At 46.5% G+C, this 15,919-nt stretch overlaps 1 protein-coding gene across 4 annotated transcripts in view; it reads left to right on the top strand.

Annotated features, from left to right (window-relative positions):
* The first annotated feature begins 2,956 nt into the window (after positions 1–2,956).
* Positions 2,957–15,919, top strand: part of PIAS4 (protein inhibitor of activated STAT 4) — a 32,633-nt gene continuing 19,670 nt past the window's right edge. Inside the window, exons 1-3 of one of the 4 annotated variants that reach the window (XM_034755290.1) lie at positions 3,016–3,042; positions 6,424–6,662; positions 7,365–7,794. In XM_034755290.1, coding sequence (XP_034611181.1) covers positions 6,549–6,662; positions 7,365–7,794 — 544 coding nt within the window. In that variant the 5' untranslated portion in view covers positions 3,016–3,042; positions 6,424–6,548. Of the gene's footprint in view, positions 3,043–6,423; positions 6,663–7,364; positions 7,795–15,919 lie in introns of those variants that run through there. The other 3 variants (XM_034755291.1, XM_034755289.1, XM_034755288.1) reach the window with 3 other exon arrangements.

Genomic DNA, 15,919 nt, shown 5'->3' with positions numbered 1-15,919 from the left:
TTATGACCAGGTCTCATGACATTTGGTGACTTTCTTAAAGCCCCAGCTCCTGGAAGCAAGTGATTCCATGAATATCTCAGGGTATGTCTACACTGGAAACACTACAGCAGCAGAGCTTCCACGCTGCAGCTGTGCTGCAGTGTAGACAGACCCTACAGCTACAGAAGGGGTTCTTCCATTGAGGTAGTGAATCCACCTCTCCAAGAGGTGATAGTTAGGCTGATAGAAGAAATCCTAGCAGTGTCTACACCGGGTCTTAGGTCGGCAGAAGGGAAGGCTGTTTTTTTTTAAAAAACAAAGGCCAGAAAGAACATTTCAGAGGCACTCAAAAGGGATTTCTTAATCTGGCAATATATAATCCAGTTCTGCAGTAAACTTTAGCCTGATCGATACATAAAACGTAGCTAGGCCGACGGAAGAATGGTTCCATCAACCTAGCAACCATTGCTCGAGGAGGTGGATTACCTACCTCGACAGAAAAACACCTTCTGTCACTGCAGTCTGCGTTTACACTACAGGGCTACAGCGGCTATGGCGCCGGTAGCTGTGTCTCTGTAGTGCCTGTAGGTGTAGACATGGCCTTTCTCCAGCCAAACAGGATTAACAAATGTGGGCATCGCCAAGCCCTAGCCTTGTCACAGCAATGAGGTATGGCCTCTGTTCCCCACCACCCCAACCTCCCTAATGAAATAGGAGATTTACTCCCCACTGCCCCATTCCTCAGAACGGCTTGACTCTTCTTCACTGGGGATGAAGTGGGTTCCAGCTCATGGAACGTGCTTGGGGACTCAGGCCTTGGGACCTAAATAGAATTAGCAGTCATGGTTTTTCCAAACCCTGTACTCCCTAAAACCATTTCCTCCCCCGGAGTGACCTTGTCTTTGGTTTCACAGGCATTGTTCCATCCTGTAACAGGGTAGCACTGGCCTGGGGGGGAGGGTCCTTACAAAGTACATTCCATTATAGGCTGTCCCACCTAAAGTGGGTGTATCATTATTGTTATACTATAACATCGCCCCTAACAGTGAGTTGGATCAAACCCCTCTGATCCATGTGCAAAGGAGATGCTCCATGTACAAATATCCTTCTTCCCTATAGGAGACGGGATATCAGATACCTCTGCAGCACTTTCCCTTCCCTCCATCAGACCCTGCGGAACCCACGCCACAAGTCTGGGGTTCAGGCAGTGGTAGGAGCCAGAGGATACTGGCTGGGAAGATGGGTGAAGTGGGTGAGCCTGCCTGGAAGTTCCTCATCTTCCCACCAGCCCCGTTGAGTAAGGCAGCTCCAGGACTGTACTAGTCTAGCCAAGTCCGATTCCACAGGCAGGCTGATTCCTTAGTACAGGGGTTCTCAAACCAGGGCTCGTGAGGTTATTACATGGAGGGTCATGAGCTGTCAGCCTCCACCCCAAACCCCCGCTTTGCCTCCAGCATTTATAATGGTGTTAAATATATAAAAATGTGTTTTTAATTCATAAGGGGGGGGGTTGTCGCATGCAGAGGCTTGCTATGTGAAAGGGGTTACCAGTACAAAAGTTTGAGAACCACTGCCTTATTAGTAGCATGGCTTCCAAGGAGCTACTCTACCGTGGAACTGGCATTGAGAACATGCAAGAGCTCCTTGAGGAGGATTCTGGCCTCCCTAGAAATTTGCCATGTTTGAGGGATTAGCCCCCAGCCTTTTCAATGGGAAGGGGCAAACCCCAACCCCTGATAGGAGCAGGGCTGCCCAGAGGGGGGGCAATTTGCCCCAGGCCCCTCAGGGGCCCCCACGAGACTTTTCAGCGGGACTTCCGTGGCAGGTCCTTCAGTGCCGCCGAACACACCGGGAGCGAAGACCCGGAGCTTCTTCTGCTCCGAGTCTTTGGCGGCAGTTCGGCGGCGGGTCGTTCACTCGCTCCGGGACCCGCCGCTGAAGTGCCCCGAAGACCCGGACTGGAAGGACCCCCACCGCTGAAGACCCCAGGCCCCCTGAATCCTCTGGGCAGTCCTGGATAGGAGCAGGTAAAATCTCCCTGAAGGGAGATCTGGCCCATGGTTCGAAACAATGGGCCTGCTCCTGCATCCATAGGTGCTGGAACTAAGGGTGCTGTGGGGGGGGGGGGGGGGAGCCCCCCCCCGCGTTTGGGGGGCCCAGATGTCCCGATTTTATAGGAACAGTCCTGATTTTGGGGGCTTTTTCTTATATAGGCTCCTATTACCCCCCACCCCCGTCTCAATTTTTCAAATTTGCTATCTGGTCACCCTACCCTGGCTTGAAGTGGTTTCCATCATATGCAGGGTTTGCAGTTTGGTTCAATGTCTCTCACCCCCCCCCCCACTATGCAAATTGTCCCAGCCCCTCCTGCCTACATCCCTTACTCACCGGAGCAGGATTCTCAGTGGAGTCCAAGGGACACCTCGCCTGGGCAACACCTAGATGTGCCCGGGGAGTCCATTGAAACTACACATTGCATTAATGCCATGCCAGCGGCATTCATTAGCACCCATCGCGGGTCTATCCCCCCCCCCCAGCTGCGGTGAGTTGTTTGGCCGTCAATGCACCAGACACCGGTCGCCGCGATTGATGGACGGGCTCGTGCTAATAACGCTGTCGGCATCGCCTGCCAATTAATGGCCATTGTTGCACCGCTGGGTTTGCTTAATGAGTCATTAATTCAACCCCGTTACATTGCACCGCCCCCAGGCCCTGGCTCCACCCGCAGCCGGAGGGGGGCTGGCACGCGGGGGCCCCCCGGGGAGAGCGGGGATTGGCAGCGCCCTGTCCCCTCCCCCCCTCCAGGCCATGCCGGGCTTGGCGTGTCCCGCGGCGCTGTCGCTTTAAGAGCCCAGAGGCGGCTGGAACGGGGTCAGAGGCGGGGCGCGAGCGGCCGGCAGTGCGCTCGCGCCGGCTGGCGGAAGGGGGCGGCGCGCGAGGTGATTGGTTCCCCGCTCCTCCCTCGCGCCGCCCCACCTTGATGGTCACGTGACTCGGCGGCGGCTCCCGGCGCGCCGGTGGACGCTGGAAGCCAAGATGGCGGCGGAGCTGGTGGAGGCGAAAGTGAGTGAGCGGCCTCCCCCCCGGCGGGGGGCGCGAGGGGTGGGGCCGCGGCGGGGGCACGGGGTTGGGGGCGGCGGGGGCACGGCCGGGGGCGGCGCCCCCGTTCCCCCCGGGCCGCGCGGAACCTCCCTGCGGGAGCCGCCCCCGGCTCCTGCCTCCTCCGCCGGCCCCCTGTGGGGACCTGCTCGCCGCTCCCCCGCCGGGGCCCCGACCGGCCCCGCCTCTGCCGGTCTGAGCCCTCCCTCCCCTCCCCTCTCCCGTCCGCCCCGTCCCGTCCCGCCCCGCTCATCTTCCCTCCCCCCGCCGCCCAGATCCCGGAGACACGCCCTCCCCCTCCCCGCATCGCAGTCCCATTCCTGTCCCTGGACGCCCCCCCATCTCCTGGTGACAGTGCCTCCCCCCCTCCCCCAATAACCTTCCCCAGAGCCGTCTCCTTAATCCCCCTCCCTGGCCTCAGTGCCATCCTGCCATTTTATAACTGACCCCGGAGACCCCAGTGTCAGCCCCTTCCCGACCCTGAGACCCTCTCCCACCCCGCCTGTGTCAGCGCTTTCCTGCCCCTCATGGCCCCAGAGAGCCCCCATCCCTCTGGTGTCCCCACCTTCCCTTCCAGGCTGGAGACCTCTTCTCTCTTCCTCCCCCCCATCCCACCAGTATCCGTGCCTTCCTGCCAACTCCAGAGACCACTTCGCTCAGCCCCTTCTCATCCCCATCCTGATTCCTGAGACTCCCTCAGGGCCTTCCGGTCACCCCCATTGACCCCTGAGATTGCCCACCACCCATGCTTCCCCTACTTTCGCTCCTTGCGACTGATGCTTAAGATTCCCCAGCTACTGCGGTCTCAGCCTCTTCTCACCCCAACACTGAACCTGAAGCTCCCCAGCTTACTCCCCCATTTCAGCACATCATCTTTTACAGCTGTCCTGAAAAAATCATTACAACAGGCATGCTGCTCCCCGCACACCTTGGCTTCCCTCCCCACCTGCTGCTTCATCTTCTCTCACTATTGCCTCCCCCATGTAGTTATTGCCTCAGGTCCCTCCTGCAGTTCTCCCATCCTCACTTCTACTCTTCTCATTTTCCCCTTCCTCTGTGACTCCCTCATGCTGCCCCCTTTCCTGTTCCAATCTCAGCTCATTGGGCTTCTGAGTGAAGAGTATGCAAGTGCAGTTGAGGGTGTGAGTGTGAAGTGATGACATGCAGGTTTCCTCCACTGACATTTTAGGAAATAGTTTTGGAGTGAGGGGTGAGTGAACTGTCCAAATGTCGCCTGTGGGTCAGATTGTTTGCAAACTTTACCCCCCCCCCCTCCCATGGAGGCATAAATGTCTTATTTTATGATCTAAATTGAAGGTATGGAGAGGGTTTCAGAGAAGTGAATATGGAGGTGGATAATGAATGGCATCCAATGCTTTAAATGTTCTGGAGAAAATCTTGATGTGTCTATAAATCTGCATAGACTAGAGGATTCTGTGATGTCTGATGTATTTGGAGGTTGTTTAGTGACATGCTGTTTTTTTTTTTTTAAATATGTGAAGTTGTATTATACTCACAAAACATCTTGTGCATAATGAGCCCCTTTGGGGAGGGGAAGACATGCAGCACCAATTCCAAGCCTCTCTTTTTATTGAGTCTAGTTCTGCTATGTGATACTGCTCTCTGCATGAGTGGGACTCTTCAGTTCCTGCCTGGCAATGAGTGGAATCACAGGTGTACTGTCTGTGAAGCAGAACTGTAATCTCTCAGTGCACACAACAGGGCTTTCATGGTAAAGTTCCCATTCTTGCCAGATGCTGAACACCTCTGAGTGACTTCAGTGATGGTTGACGAGGCTCAGCATCTGGCAGGATTAGGCATTAAGTAATGGAATGACTGGGCAGACCCAGTGAATGCTGTGAATCCTAGAACTGGCTGATGTAGGGCAGAAGTAAAATGTAGAGAACCCTGTTTTTTAAATGTAGGCAAAACAATAGCTGACCCCTTCTCCCTGTGTCAGGCCTTCCTCGTTGATTATTGTGGGCAGAAGCCCACCACTCTTCTGAAAGGAAGCATCTTGAAGACTTGCCTGGCTGTAGTGAGAATTCATTATCTTCCATGCTCCTTGAACACACAATTTCCTGTCTTTTGTTGCTGCCCAAAGCCTACACCTATATTCATTTTAAAATGAATAATCTCACTGGCTAATGAGAACTGCATATTCATACCACTCACTCGGAGTTAGAGGCGTGAGGTTCTAGACCTATATTTCTCTGTGCCGAAATAGCCTGTTTTGCTTTTTATTGTTCAAAGCTGATAACCTCTCTAGACCTGAAATCTGGGTAAATGTAAACTGCAAAAAGCAGTTGAGTTAAGCGCTGGTTTATATGCCTAAGACACCAAGAGAACAGGAAATTAGGAACAATGAGTACAGGGATAACTCCCTTGTCTAGGGTGCTTATGCAGCCGGCTTTGCTGTAGTATCTAGGCACCATGTGATCAGTAATGTAATTAGCCTCACAATGCCCCTGTGGGGTATGGACAAGTTCTGTTCCCCCCCATTTTACAAATGGATAAGTGATGCACAGAGACTGAATGACTTGCTCGGGGTCACACCAGGAGCATGTGGTGGAGTAGGGAATTGAATCTGGGACTCCCAAGTCCTAGATTAGTTCCCTGACCACTGAACATTTTTCCTTGGTTTGTCAAAACTCTATTCTCACCTACCCCCACCCCCCTTTCTTCTTTTTCTCACCTACCCCCGCCCCCCTTTCTTCTTTTTCTCACTGAAGAGATTCCAGAACACATCACACTACTAATTTTCCTTGCACCCAGATGCATTTGGGATGCATTCTAGGACAGTTTCAGTGAAATAAGAAGTCCTGTGGGATTTCACAGGAAAGGGGAAGAATAAAATGTAAGAGGTTAATTCTTTCTGTGGCCTGGTCTATACTTAAAATGTAGGTTGACATATCTGTGGCACTCAGGTGAAAAATCAACACCCATGAACGCCATACTTATGCCCACCTAACCTCCAGTGTAGACACAGCTAAGTCAAGGGAAAAATGCTTCCATCAACCTAGCTACCATCGGTTGGGAATGTTGTGTTCCTGCAGTGGCCAAAAAACCCCTTCTGTCGCTGTAGGCTGTGTCTACATTACAGGGTTATGTTGGCAGAGGTAGAGTGCCATAGCTATGCTGCTATAGTCCCCATAGTGTAGACGTGACCTGTGCTTAATTTCACACCCCACAAATACTGTTAATGAAGATGTCTGGATTTAAATCAGTTGCCATTTTCCTTTAAAAGTTGGCTTGTCAATTTTTTTCAATAAACAGCAAGAACATTATTTTCAACCTATTTTGGTAAATTAATCTGATTTCTGTATGTCTTTTCCGTATCATCAGAAAATAAATATGGAAAACACCTAGTGGGTGTCGATTCCATCCCCTGCAGCTGGACATGTAGGAGTGTTTTTCTGGAAAATTTCGCCTGAGTTTTTCACAAACCAGTGAGCAAGCTGCAAGAATAAATGCAAATGTTCAAACGTATTTTCAGGGCTCGAAAAACACTTTCTTCACCCCGGGTGTATGTGAAGCTTTTTTTGGCAATGAGGAAGGGCCTTAACAATCAATCTCTGCAGAATGTGAGCATTAATTTTAATTAATATTTTCTCGCTCTTATCCTTATGAAGACAATCTTCCAAGCATAGATCAATCCTGTGTTGTCTTTGAGTCTACAGACCACTCCAGTTCCTTTTGAGCTTCCCCAGGCAGAAGAGAGTGAAGTTGACAAGACTGGTCAGTTTCAGTGTTGTTCAAAACCTTAGGATCAGCCTTGAAATTGGTAGTTTCATGGTGCTCCCTCTGAGCAGTAACAGAAGCAGGCACTGGTCCTATTCATAGGAGAGCTGATTGAAGGAAGTGAGGTGTGGGCTGAAGTAGTTAATAACCCCGAATACACTTGCTTTTCCAACAACCTGATGCAAGATATTTAGTGTCCTTGTGATTGGCACTGTTTCCAGTTATTACCATGAGATTACTTTGTATTTATCACAGATTTTTTTTTATAGCAATTCAGTAACTAGCTTGTCACTGCTTTCGTATCTGTGTATACTGGATGATGTTCAGTAGGTCTACTATGTATTCCCATTGCACAAACAAGTGTCTAATGCATGGCACATTAATCAGTTGAAAACCAGGTGAGTTAAACAGAAGGCTTGGTGTCACTCTTGCAAGTGAATTTTAATCTTTTGAGTTCCAGGGTACAGGCTTTGGAGAGAATTGTCACTTGATCTATTTATAGCTCCAAGAATCTTTTACTTTAATTTTTTACCTTTATTTCGTAGAACATGGTGATGAGTTTCAGAGTCTCAGATCTTCAGATGTTACTGGGTTTTGTTGGCCGGAGTAAGAGTGGACTTAAACACGAGCTGGTCACTAGAGCGTTGCAGCTGGTCCAGTTTGATTGTAGCCCTGAAGTTTTCAAGAAAATTAAAGAGCTCTATGAGACTCGCTATGCCAAGAAGAGCTCTGAACCGGGGCAGCCACAGCAGCACCGACCTCCAGAGGCACTCTCCATACATTCTTCCTATGACCGTGGGAGCACTGTTGCTAGGACTTCTCTTTCCACGCCTAACATTGACTATCCTGCACTCTATGGGAAATACCTTAACGGACTGGGGAGGTTACCACCCAAAGTTGTAAAGCCTGAAGTTCGGCTGGTGAAACTTCCCTTCTATACCACCTTGGATGAACTGCTGAAGCCAACAGAGCTAGGTGAGTCTCTCTCCTATGCAAATACAATACTAATGCCCAGAACGCCGTCTGGGAAAGGACGGTGAAAAAGCATGCACGTTTTGAAATGATGGCAGCATTTTTGGTGAGCAGTGAGGCCACATGATCAAGAGAGAGAAAACCAATGGGATCTCTCTTAGTTGGTGTCTATTTATTCAGAATATTCCTAGATTAATTTTTGTTGCTTTTTTTTAACCTTTCTTAAAGCAGGAGCTGCAGTCACTTATCAAAGTGACTTGAAAGCCAGTCTTGTTTTGCTGTAGCTTTTGTATCCTTCGCTGAAAGTGCTGCCTTTTTAACATATTGCATCCTTGTGTACTGAATCATAATCTGTTCTTGCTCCAGCTAATGTAGCAGTATATTAGGGGAGCAGCTGTTTTTCTCCGTCATTGTCACAACTGTGCTAAACTGGAACAGTGGCCCTTTCTATGCTGCTACCAGTTAGTTCTATACTTTATCATGGCAGACTTCAAGCTTCCCACAAATAAAGAAAGATGACTTATTGTCACACACACACACTTCTTACTTTTATAAACCTGTCATGCAGTTCTTTATGCACCATACCTTGTGTTTTGAGGAGCAGCTAGAGTAGCTTGGAAGATGAAAGAGGCAGCTCCGTCCACTTTGAAGCCATGATAACCAGAGTCTGGGTTAGCGTTGTTATGGTTCTAGGTAGTGACGAGCATTGCCGTAACTGGCTGTAACGTGTTTTTTGTGTCTGGCGTAGGCAAAATGGGCCTTTTTGCTATGGTGGTGGCTCCCTTTGCTTTGTGACCCATCAAACTACACCCCTCTTCAATGGCCCGTAGAGTAAACATGGTAGCCTCAGGCCTCGTTACGAAATGGACCTTGTTCTGAGCAAAATAAAGACGGAACTTGAGGATCTCCCATTGGTGGAAAGGCTTGGTCCTACTGTGCAGAAATGAAAGCAGTGTTGATAAATGAAAGTAGTGATCTCTTACCAAGATGCAGCTAGATGAACTGCTGCAGTGTCTGCGTGGAGTGGAAAATTGAAGGCATGTGGGAAGCAGCCATTGCTGAATAGCCTCGCTAGGCAGAAGTGTGGATTTGTTTCTCTAATGTGGACATAAAAGGCGCTTTCTTTAACCATGTTACGTGGCTCTGAGAAAGCTGGCAGAACACAAATCAGATAATACTTAAACTGTCCTCTTTAATTCTAGAGAACATAAATTTTTAGGAACAGGAAACAGCCATCTGGCCCTATGTGCCCGCACTTTCATAATTTCTTAATCCCATCTTCCTGCTTTTTTCATCATAACCCTTCACTCCCTTCCGCCTTCACAAACTAGGCTGGGTATCCCTTGAGGTTATTTATATCCTCTGTTTCAGTTGCCTTCCCTGTTAACTTATTCCATATGTTTATTACTCCTTGTGGAGTTTCCCTGTTTACTCTTATTTTCCATATTTCTTAGCTTCTGGACTACTTACCAGTATAAAAAGAAAACTGTATTGACTATATTATACAGGCTTCAGATGTACGTGATTTGTCTGCATAAGAAGGCAGTACAGACGTTAAGGCTATGATGACTTAAACAGAGTTTTAGAAATTGGTTAATCCAGTCTTGAACACTGTGTGCCAGTCCACTGGAAACACAAATGAAATGTAACTTCACGTTTTCTCCCCCTTCAAAATATTATTTTTTTTTCCCCAATACAACCCCATCTCCTATTTATAGCTCCATGAAGGAGGAGTGGAAGCATCTAGAGATGAGGAGAAATATATTTAGCCTGATTACCAGAGGGTATTGAAGTTTAACAATACATAGAAGTTCCATGTCAGACCAGATCTTTGGTTTGGCTAGATTGGCATCCTACTTCTTATGAAAACTACAACCTCCTAGAAGTCTTTGTGTTCCCTGGGCATGTTTGACAAATTTTCTCTTTTGATAGGTGTAATTTGTACTTCATCTATGGGACTTGGTGTAGGGCAGCTAGGTGTGGAACAGATGCTCTTTTTAATCCTGATTTATCCCTCCGAATCCACACTAAAATATAGATTTACATTTCTACTTCATCTTTCCAACTCTGGAGGTCCGGCATTGGTAGTGGTGGGGAGTACAATTGCTGAGCATCATTAATGGGGAGCAAACCCTGTGTATGATCCCTAGCTGCTTCAGCATGGCAGAATGCCTATGATGTACTCCTTTCATTTTGGTAACTGGAAATGAGACTAGTAGGCATCTCTACTGAGATCTGGTTCTGGACTCGTGCTCTCCTAGCATTAACATTAGCAGAGGTGGTGATTAGCTCAGTGGCTAACTTTTGTACTTGGCTCAGTAAGATTCCGGTTATCTTAACCCAAGAAAAATGCTCGTCACTGTGCTAGTGAACTGTACTCACAAATACACGCTAATAGTTTGTGTTTTGGAAACTGACATGTTGACAATTTAATTCCAAGAGTATTAAGTTAAGAATACCAAAGCAAAATTAGATGTCTATGGAGTTCTACTTGATGAGACCGAAAAAAGAATGAAGAAGAATAAAGGCTTATCGGTTGCTTTGGTTTATTATATCATCTTAACTTTTACACCTTTTGTTAAAGCAGTGCAACTTCTGTGTGTAGACTAATCCTGAGAGCTATTCTGTAGAAAATTCAAATGCTACTGGTGGTATGCCATAGAAATATCTGAGACCGATCTGAGATCAAAGACTCATTTCACATGGACATCATAATGAGCCCTGGGTAAATGTCCTGCTACAGAAGACATTTTAAGCATATGTACTGTGATGAGGGAAACCAGGGAATTGTAAATTGTGTATTTCCATGATTTTAAATAGAAGGAGCTTTGTTAATCAGAAGCTATTTATGTGCTGAAAACAAGCCTTGAAATTATCACATTGAGATCAAAAGGTGGGCTATATTTAACTTGATCTCTACCATTGTTTGTATGCAGTGGTGTAGCCGTTTGGGTCCCAGGGTATTAGAGAGACAGGGTGGGTGAGGTAGTATCTTTTAATGGGCCAACTTCTGTTGGTTAGCGAGACAAGCTTTTGAGCTTACACAGAGCTCTTCTGACCTGAAGAGCAGCTCTGGAAAGCTTGTCTCTCACTAACAGAAGTTAAGATATTACATCACCCACCTTGTGTCTCTAGGCAGACATGCTTTTCTCTGCAGGAGAGTGTCAGATTACTACGCTTGCAGACAAAGATACAGCTTCAGGTGTTAGGGCAAGGAGACTTGAAGTGTTTTGTGAACCAGGTAACATTCCATATTTGGTAACTACATAAACATACAAGTTATACCAATTCAGTTTAGTAATGGATTGAATTAAATCCACACAACTTCCTTGTGTGAACACTTCGAAATTGGTTTAAGATTGTCCACGCAAGGCAGTTGTGCTGGTTTAGTTGAATCGGTACAGCTTTTGTGTGTAGACAAGGCCTAAAACTTAGGATGTTTTTGTAGATTTCCCTAGCCATACTGTGGCTTTCAGTAAATGCCTTGGTTTTTTATCAAAGATGAACATGCTTTGGTAATAGTGAAATGTGGTGTGGTAGGGAATTTTGGCTGGTTCTCCCGAGGGGAGAGAAGGTGAGACAGCCAGGGCCGCTGAGAGCAGGTTCGGGCTCCAGTGAAAATTTTTTTTTTCGGGTCCCCCAGCAAGAGCGGACCGGCTAAACAGGGCCGGGGAAGCCAGGCCCGGTAATTTGTACCGGCTTCCCCCCCTTCCCTCCCCTCCCCCCTCGTCGGCCCTGGTGACCGCCTGCATGCTTATTGTGGATGCAGAGTGCTGTGGTCTTTGCTTGGAGGCAGTTCCTGAGGAGGATCTGCTGGTGTCATTGTGGGACCAGAGGGCTATATAATCTGTGTTCCAGCCACTATCAGAGTAAACTGTATCTCAGTTTGCTTGATACCTTCTGATGGTATCTACTTGGCAATTTGTATACTGCTTTTTATCTAGCCGTGAGTAATAAAATTGACAGTATTACTTCCTCCCCTGTTGAGGATCAAGCTCAGTTCCTGTATCTATTCAGTCTGTCTTGGGGTATGTCTACACTGCAACTAAAAACCTGCGGCTCAGGCTGGCGTGGCTCAGTCTAATGGGCTGTTTAATTGCAGTGTAGATGTTCAAGCTCAGGCTGGAGCCTGGGCTCCATCACCCTGAGCTCGGACTCCAGCCTGAGCCTGAAATGTAACAAACCACTTAGCCGGAGCTCTGCGAGCCTGAGTCGCCTGGCACAGGCCCGCCACTGGTGTCTGATTGCAGGTATCTGTGCTGGCTGAGGCAACTGCATTCTCTTGATTGCAAAGCACACATCCCTGAATTGGACATCCTCTGAGAAATCCTCCCAAGAGCATATTTTCGAGCCATTGGTTCAGTTCTCTCTCTGGGCTAGTTCTCCGAGGTGAACAAATCGGAGGATTTATTGATTCACTTGGAGTTAGAATAAAAAGCGCCCATCCATATTCCCTGAGAACCCTGCCAGTTATTTAAAATTATAATTACAAAATGTAATGGGCTCTCACCCAAGTCCCAGTATGAACTGCACCACCATCCCCTTACATTAGTCACTATGTGTTTTCAAAGGTCGGGGAAATGAATGGGCACTGCACCATACTGTGAAAGCCATCAAATCTGGGCTACTTTGGATTGTGGGGTGGAAGGACACTTTGGAGCTCTTACAGAGAATCCCATGCCAACAGCCCCTTCTCTCCTATATCAAGGGGGAGAATCTAGCATTGCCTCCAGTGACCACAACTATGGTAATATATCGCAGAAAGAGAGGTGGTGACTTAGGTGGTAGGCTCCCAGACTACTAAATATGATGCACTGATGCAACATACAGCTTGGTGTAGGGAAACCCTAAAACTAACGATCCTACTGACATTAAAGAGCTTTAAGTGATCATGCTCCGCTATTCTCGGAGTGCTTGTGGGTTGGCTTCTCAGAATAAGAATCCATTATAATTATGTTGGACTAAAATTCTAAAGAGCTATGCCAAGTACTTGTGAGTGTTGGAGGTTGTATGTCTTGTCTTAAAGTCTGAGATTGGCTGATCTCGCTCAAACTTTATAATTAATTGACTTCTTTATATCTTGCTATCCTGGGGTTTTAACAGAAACTCATCCCAGCAAGTCACAAAAGCCGCACAGATCAGAAAAGCTTAACTTAGCTCACTTTCAGAAAAGGCTTTTGATTAGAAGTGCCCAACTCTAAGTATTGAATCGTTGTACATGGTGCCTTTTTTGCTGTTGGCCAAGGATGTATTTGGTTGTGCCTTAGCAAAAAGACTGTGGAATTCATCTAGGAGTTGTTTAATATTTACAGTAAGATTTTGAAAGGGACTACAGTCTCATGCTTCAGGTCATAAACCAACTTCTAGTCAAGATCATGCGCGCGCTCATGCACGCGCACACACACCCTTCCTCTGGTACTCGCCACGCTTGGTGGAATACTGGAGTAGATGGACCACTGGGCTGACCCAGTATGCTTTTTCTTTTTTCCTCCTAGCTTCATTTGAATCAGGAATATCTAAGGCCTAGTCTTCACTTACCGGCTGGTCCGGCGGCACGCCATCGATGTTCTGGGATCGATTTATCGCGTCTGGTTAAGACGCAATAAATCGATCCCGGATCGATCCCGGAAGTGCTCACAGTCGGCGCCGGTACTCCAGCTCGCCGAGAGGAGTACGCGGCATCGACGGGGGGAGACTTCCGGCCGCGTCTGGACCGCGGTAAGTTCGGACTAAGGTACTTCGAATTCAGCTACTTTATTAACGTAGCTGAATTTGCGTACCTTAGTCCGAAGTCCGGACTAAGTGGGGACCAGGCCTAAGAGTTCTTCACTCACATCAGTCCCTAGCAGCCTCCTCTGGTCCACCCAGTAGAGGTATTGACTGGCTACGGATGAGATGAGCCTAACTCTGTCAGGAAAGATGAATTGCCCAGCTCCTTCATGGAGAGGAATAAAGAAAGATCAAAGGGACCCAGGTGGCTCAGTTCTCTTAATTCTGTTTCCTTTCCTCTTTCCTTCTGCCGCTAGTGGGCTATCCTTGAAAAGGAGGGTTTTGCTTTGACTGATATTGCTTTTCGTATGGAGCTGGTTGCACAGTCGTATTGACTAGGGCTGCTGTTGCTTCAGTCTCTGATTTGTGGTCTGAGGAAAGCACTGCTATGTTGCCTAACAGTCATACTCGTTTTCTTCCCCAGCGTCTGGCAGGCCTCGTAGCCCAATTACATTTGAGTGACAAGGGCAAGAGGTAATCTTGGAGTGACACCTCACCCATGGTGCCTGCCAGAAGCCATTTGGCATGTTGTAGAAGTAGGCCTTTTATGTGTTTTTGAGGTAGGTGGTATGCTAGATATCTTGCTGCTGGGAGATACTTTGATGAAGAGAGAGGATTGTAACCTCACATGAAAACCGAATCCTACAGTGATGATGGGATAAGTGGGTGGAGACTGCTTGGGTCATGGCTTTGCTGCTGTTTGTACTCTCAATCAGGGTACAGGCATTGCTTTTGGAAAACGTGGCTGCTTTGGAAAAGAGGGATTCTTGCAGGGTGGATTGATTTATATTTTTAAATAAAAGTAATTTAAATCACCAAGCAGGAAACCTTGATTTGACTCATTGATTTTAATTGTTTTGTATTTGTACTTTTTAGTTAATTTCTGAAGAGGTTAATTCTCAATGTTGTAATTTGGAAACTTTTTGCTAACCAGCAGGATACCCTGTACGCATTTAAGCAATTGTGTGAACTTCATATACATTTATTCAGATTTGTAATTTTGACTTTTTATTACTTTAGAAAATGGTGAATGAAATATTTATTTACTTAGATTAATTTTTACTTGTGGTTTGTGTCGAGCTACATTTGCATGGAAATTGGAATTCAACTAAAAATGCACTAAGGCAGCTTTTAAAAAATTGTTTTGTTTAATTATTTGCATTTAAAACTAATTTATTAAAGGAAGTATTATTTGCAGTTGGTGAGTTGATCTCTGGTCACCATGTCGTTCAAGATTTTAGAACTAGTAGATCTCATCCTCACACCTAGTTTTTATTCATAGATCAAAAAAGGTAAACTAGCTTTCCTGCTTTTTCAACTCCCAATCAGTTTTTCAAATTTGAATGAACTAGTCCAGGGGTAGGCAACCTATGGCACGCATGCCGAAGGTGGGGCACAAGCTGATTTTCAGTGGCACTCTCACTGCCTGGGTCCTGGCCACCTGTCTGGGGGGCTCTGCATTTTAATTTACTTTTAAATGAAGCTTCTTAAACATTTAAAAAACCTTATTTACTTTACATACAGTAGCTTAGTTATATATTATAGACTTATAGAATGAGACCTTCTAAAAACGTTAAAATGTATTACTAGCACACAACCTTAAATTAGAGTGAATAAATGAAGACTCAGCACACCACATCTGAAAAGTTGCTGACCCCTGAACTAGTCTTTGAACTGATCTAGTCTAATAAACTGAAATGAAGAAAATATTCTCTCTCTACCTGCAGAAGAGGCCACTGCTGGTTAACACTTTAGGTAATGAGTGCTTAGCCAGTGAGATTTGCTGCCTCTAAATTGGTCAGCAACTGGGGATAGGAGGAATATCCCCTCCCCCTTCAGGCCCCCCCATGATGTGCATAATATCCAGGAGGTCAGCCTAGATGATCTGGTGGTCCCTTCTGGCCTTAAACTCTGACTTCCACCAGAGCAGTGGTTTGGCTTTCTTTAAAACTTCATCCGCAAACATGTACTGCTTGAATGTTGTTCAGTGTGAGATATTTTAATACCTTAGAGTAAGGTTAGGCCTTAACATAGCTGTCATAATTTCTATTTTAATTAAGCGTGTTTTTAAAAAAAGAAAATGTATTTCATTTGGATTTTTTATTAAAATTAAACTGACTTTTTTTTAATCCAGTTTTTGTCCACTCTGGGTTGTGGCTAACAGTATCTCCTTATCTGTCTACAGATCATTACATTTCATACCTAAAACTGCACCATTAACTTAATGTATTTGACACCTCTTTTCTGTGCCCTTTGGGGCCAGCCTTCTGATGCGATCTTATCACCTGATGCTAGATGGCTTTTTCCTTTTCCACAACCAGTCTAATGGTCCCATCTATAAATACTTTCATGTTATGCA

The sequence above is a fragment of the Trachemys scripta genome, chromosome 22, assembly GCF_013100865.1.
Source record: "Trachemys scripta elegans isolate TJP31775 chromosome 22, CAS_Tse_1.0, whole genome shotgun sequence".
NCBI classification, from domain to species: domain Eukaryota; kingdom Metazoa; phylum Chordata; order Testudines; family Emydidae; genus Trachemys; species Trachemys scripta.
This window is presented reverse-complemented; position numbering and strand designations above follow the sequence as displayed.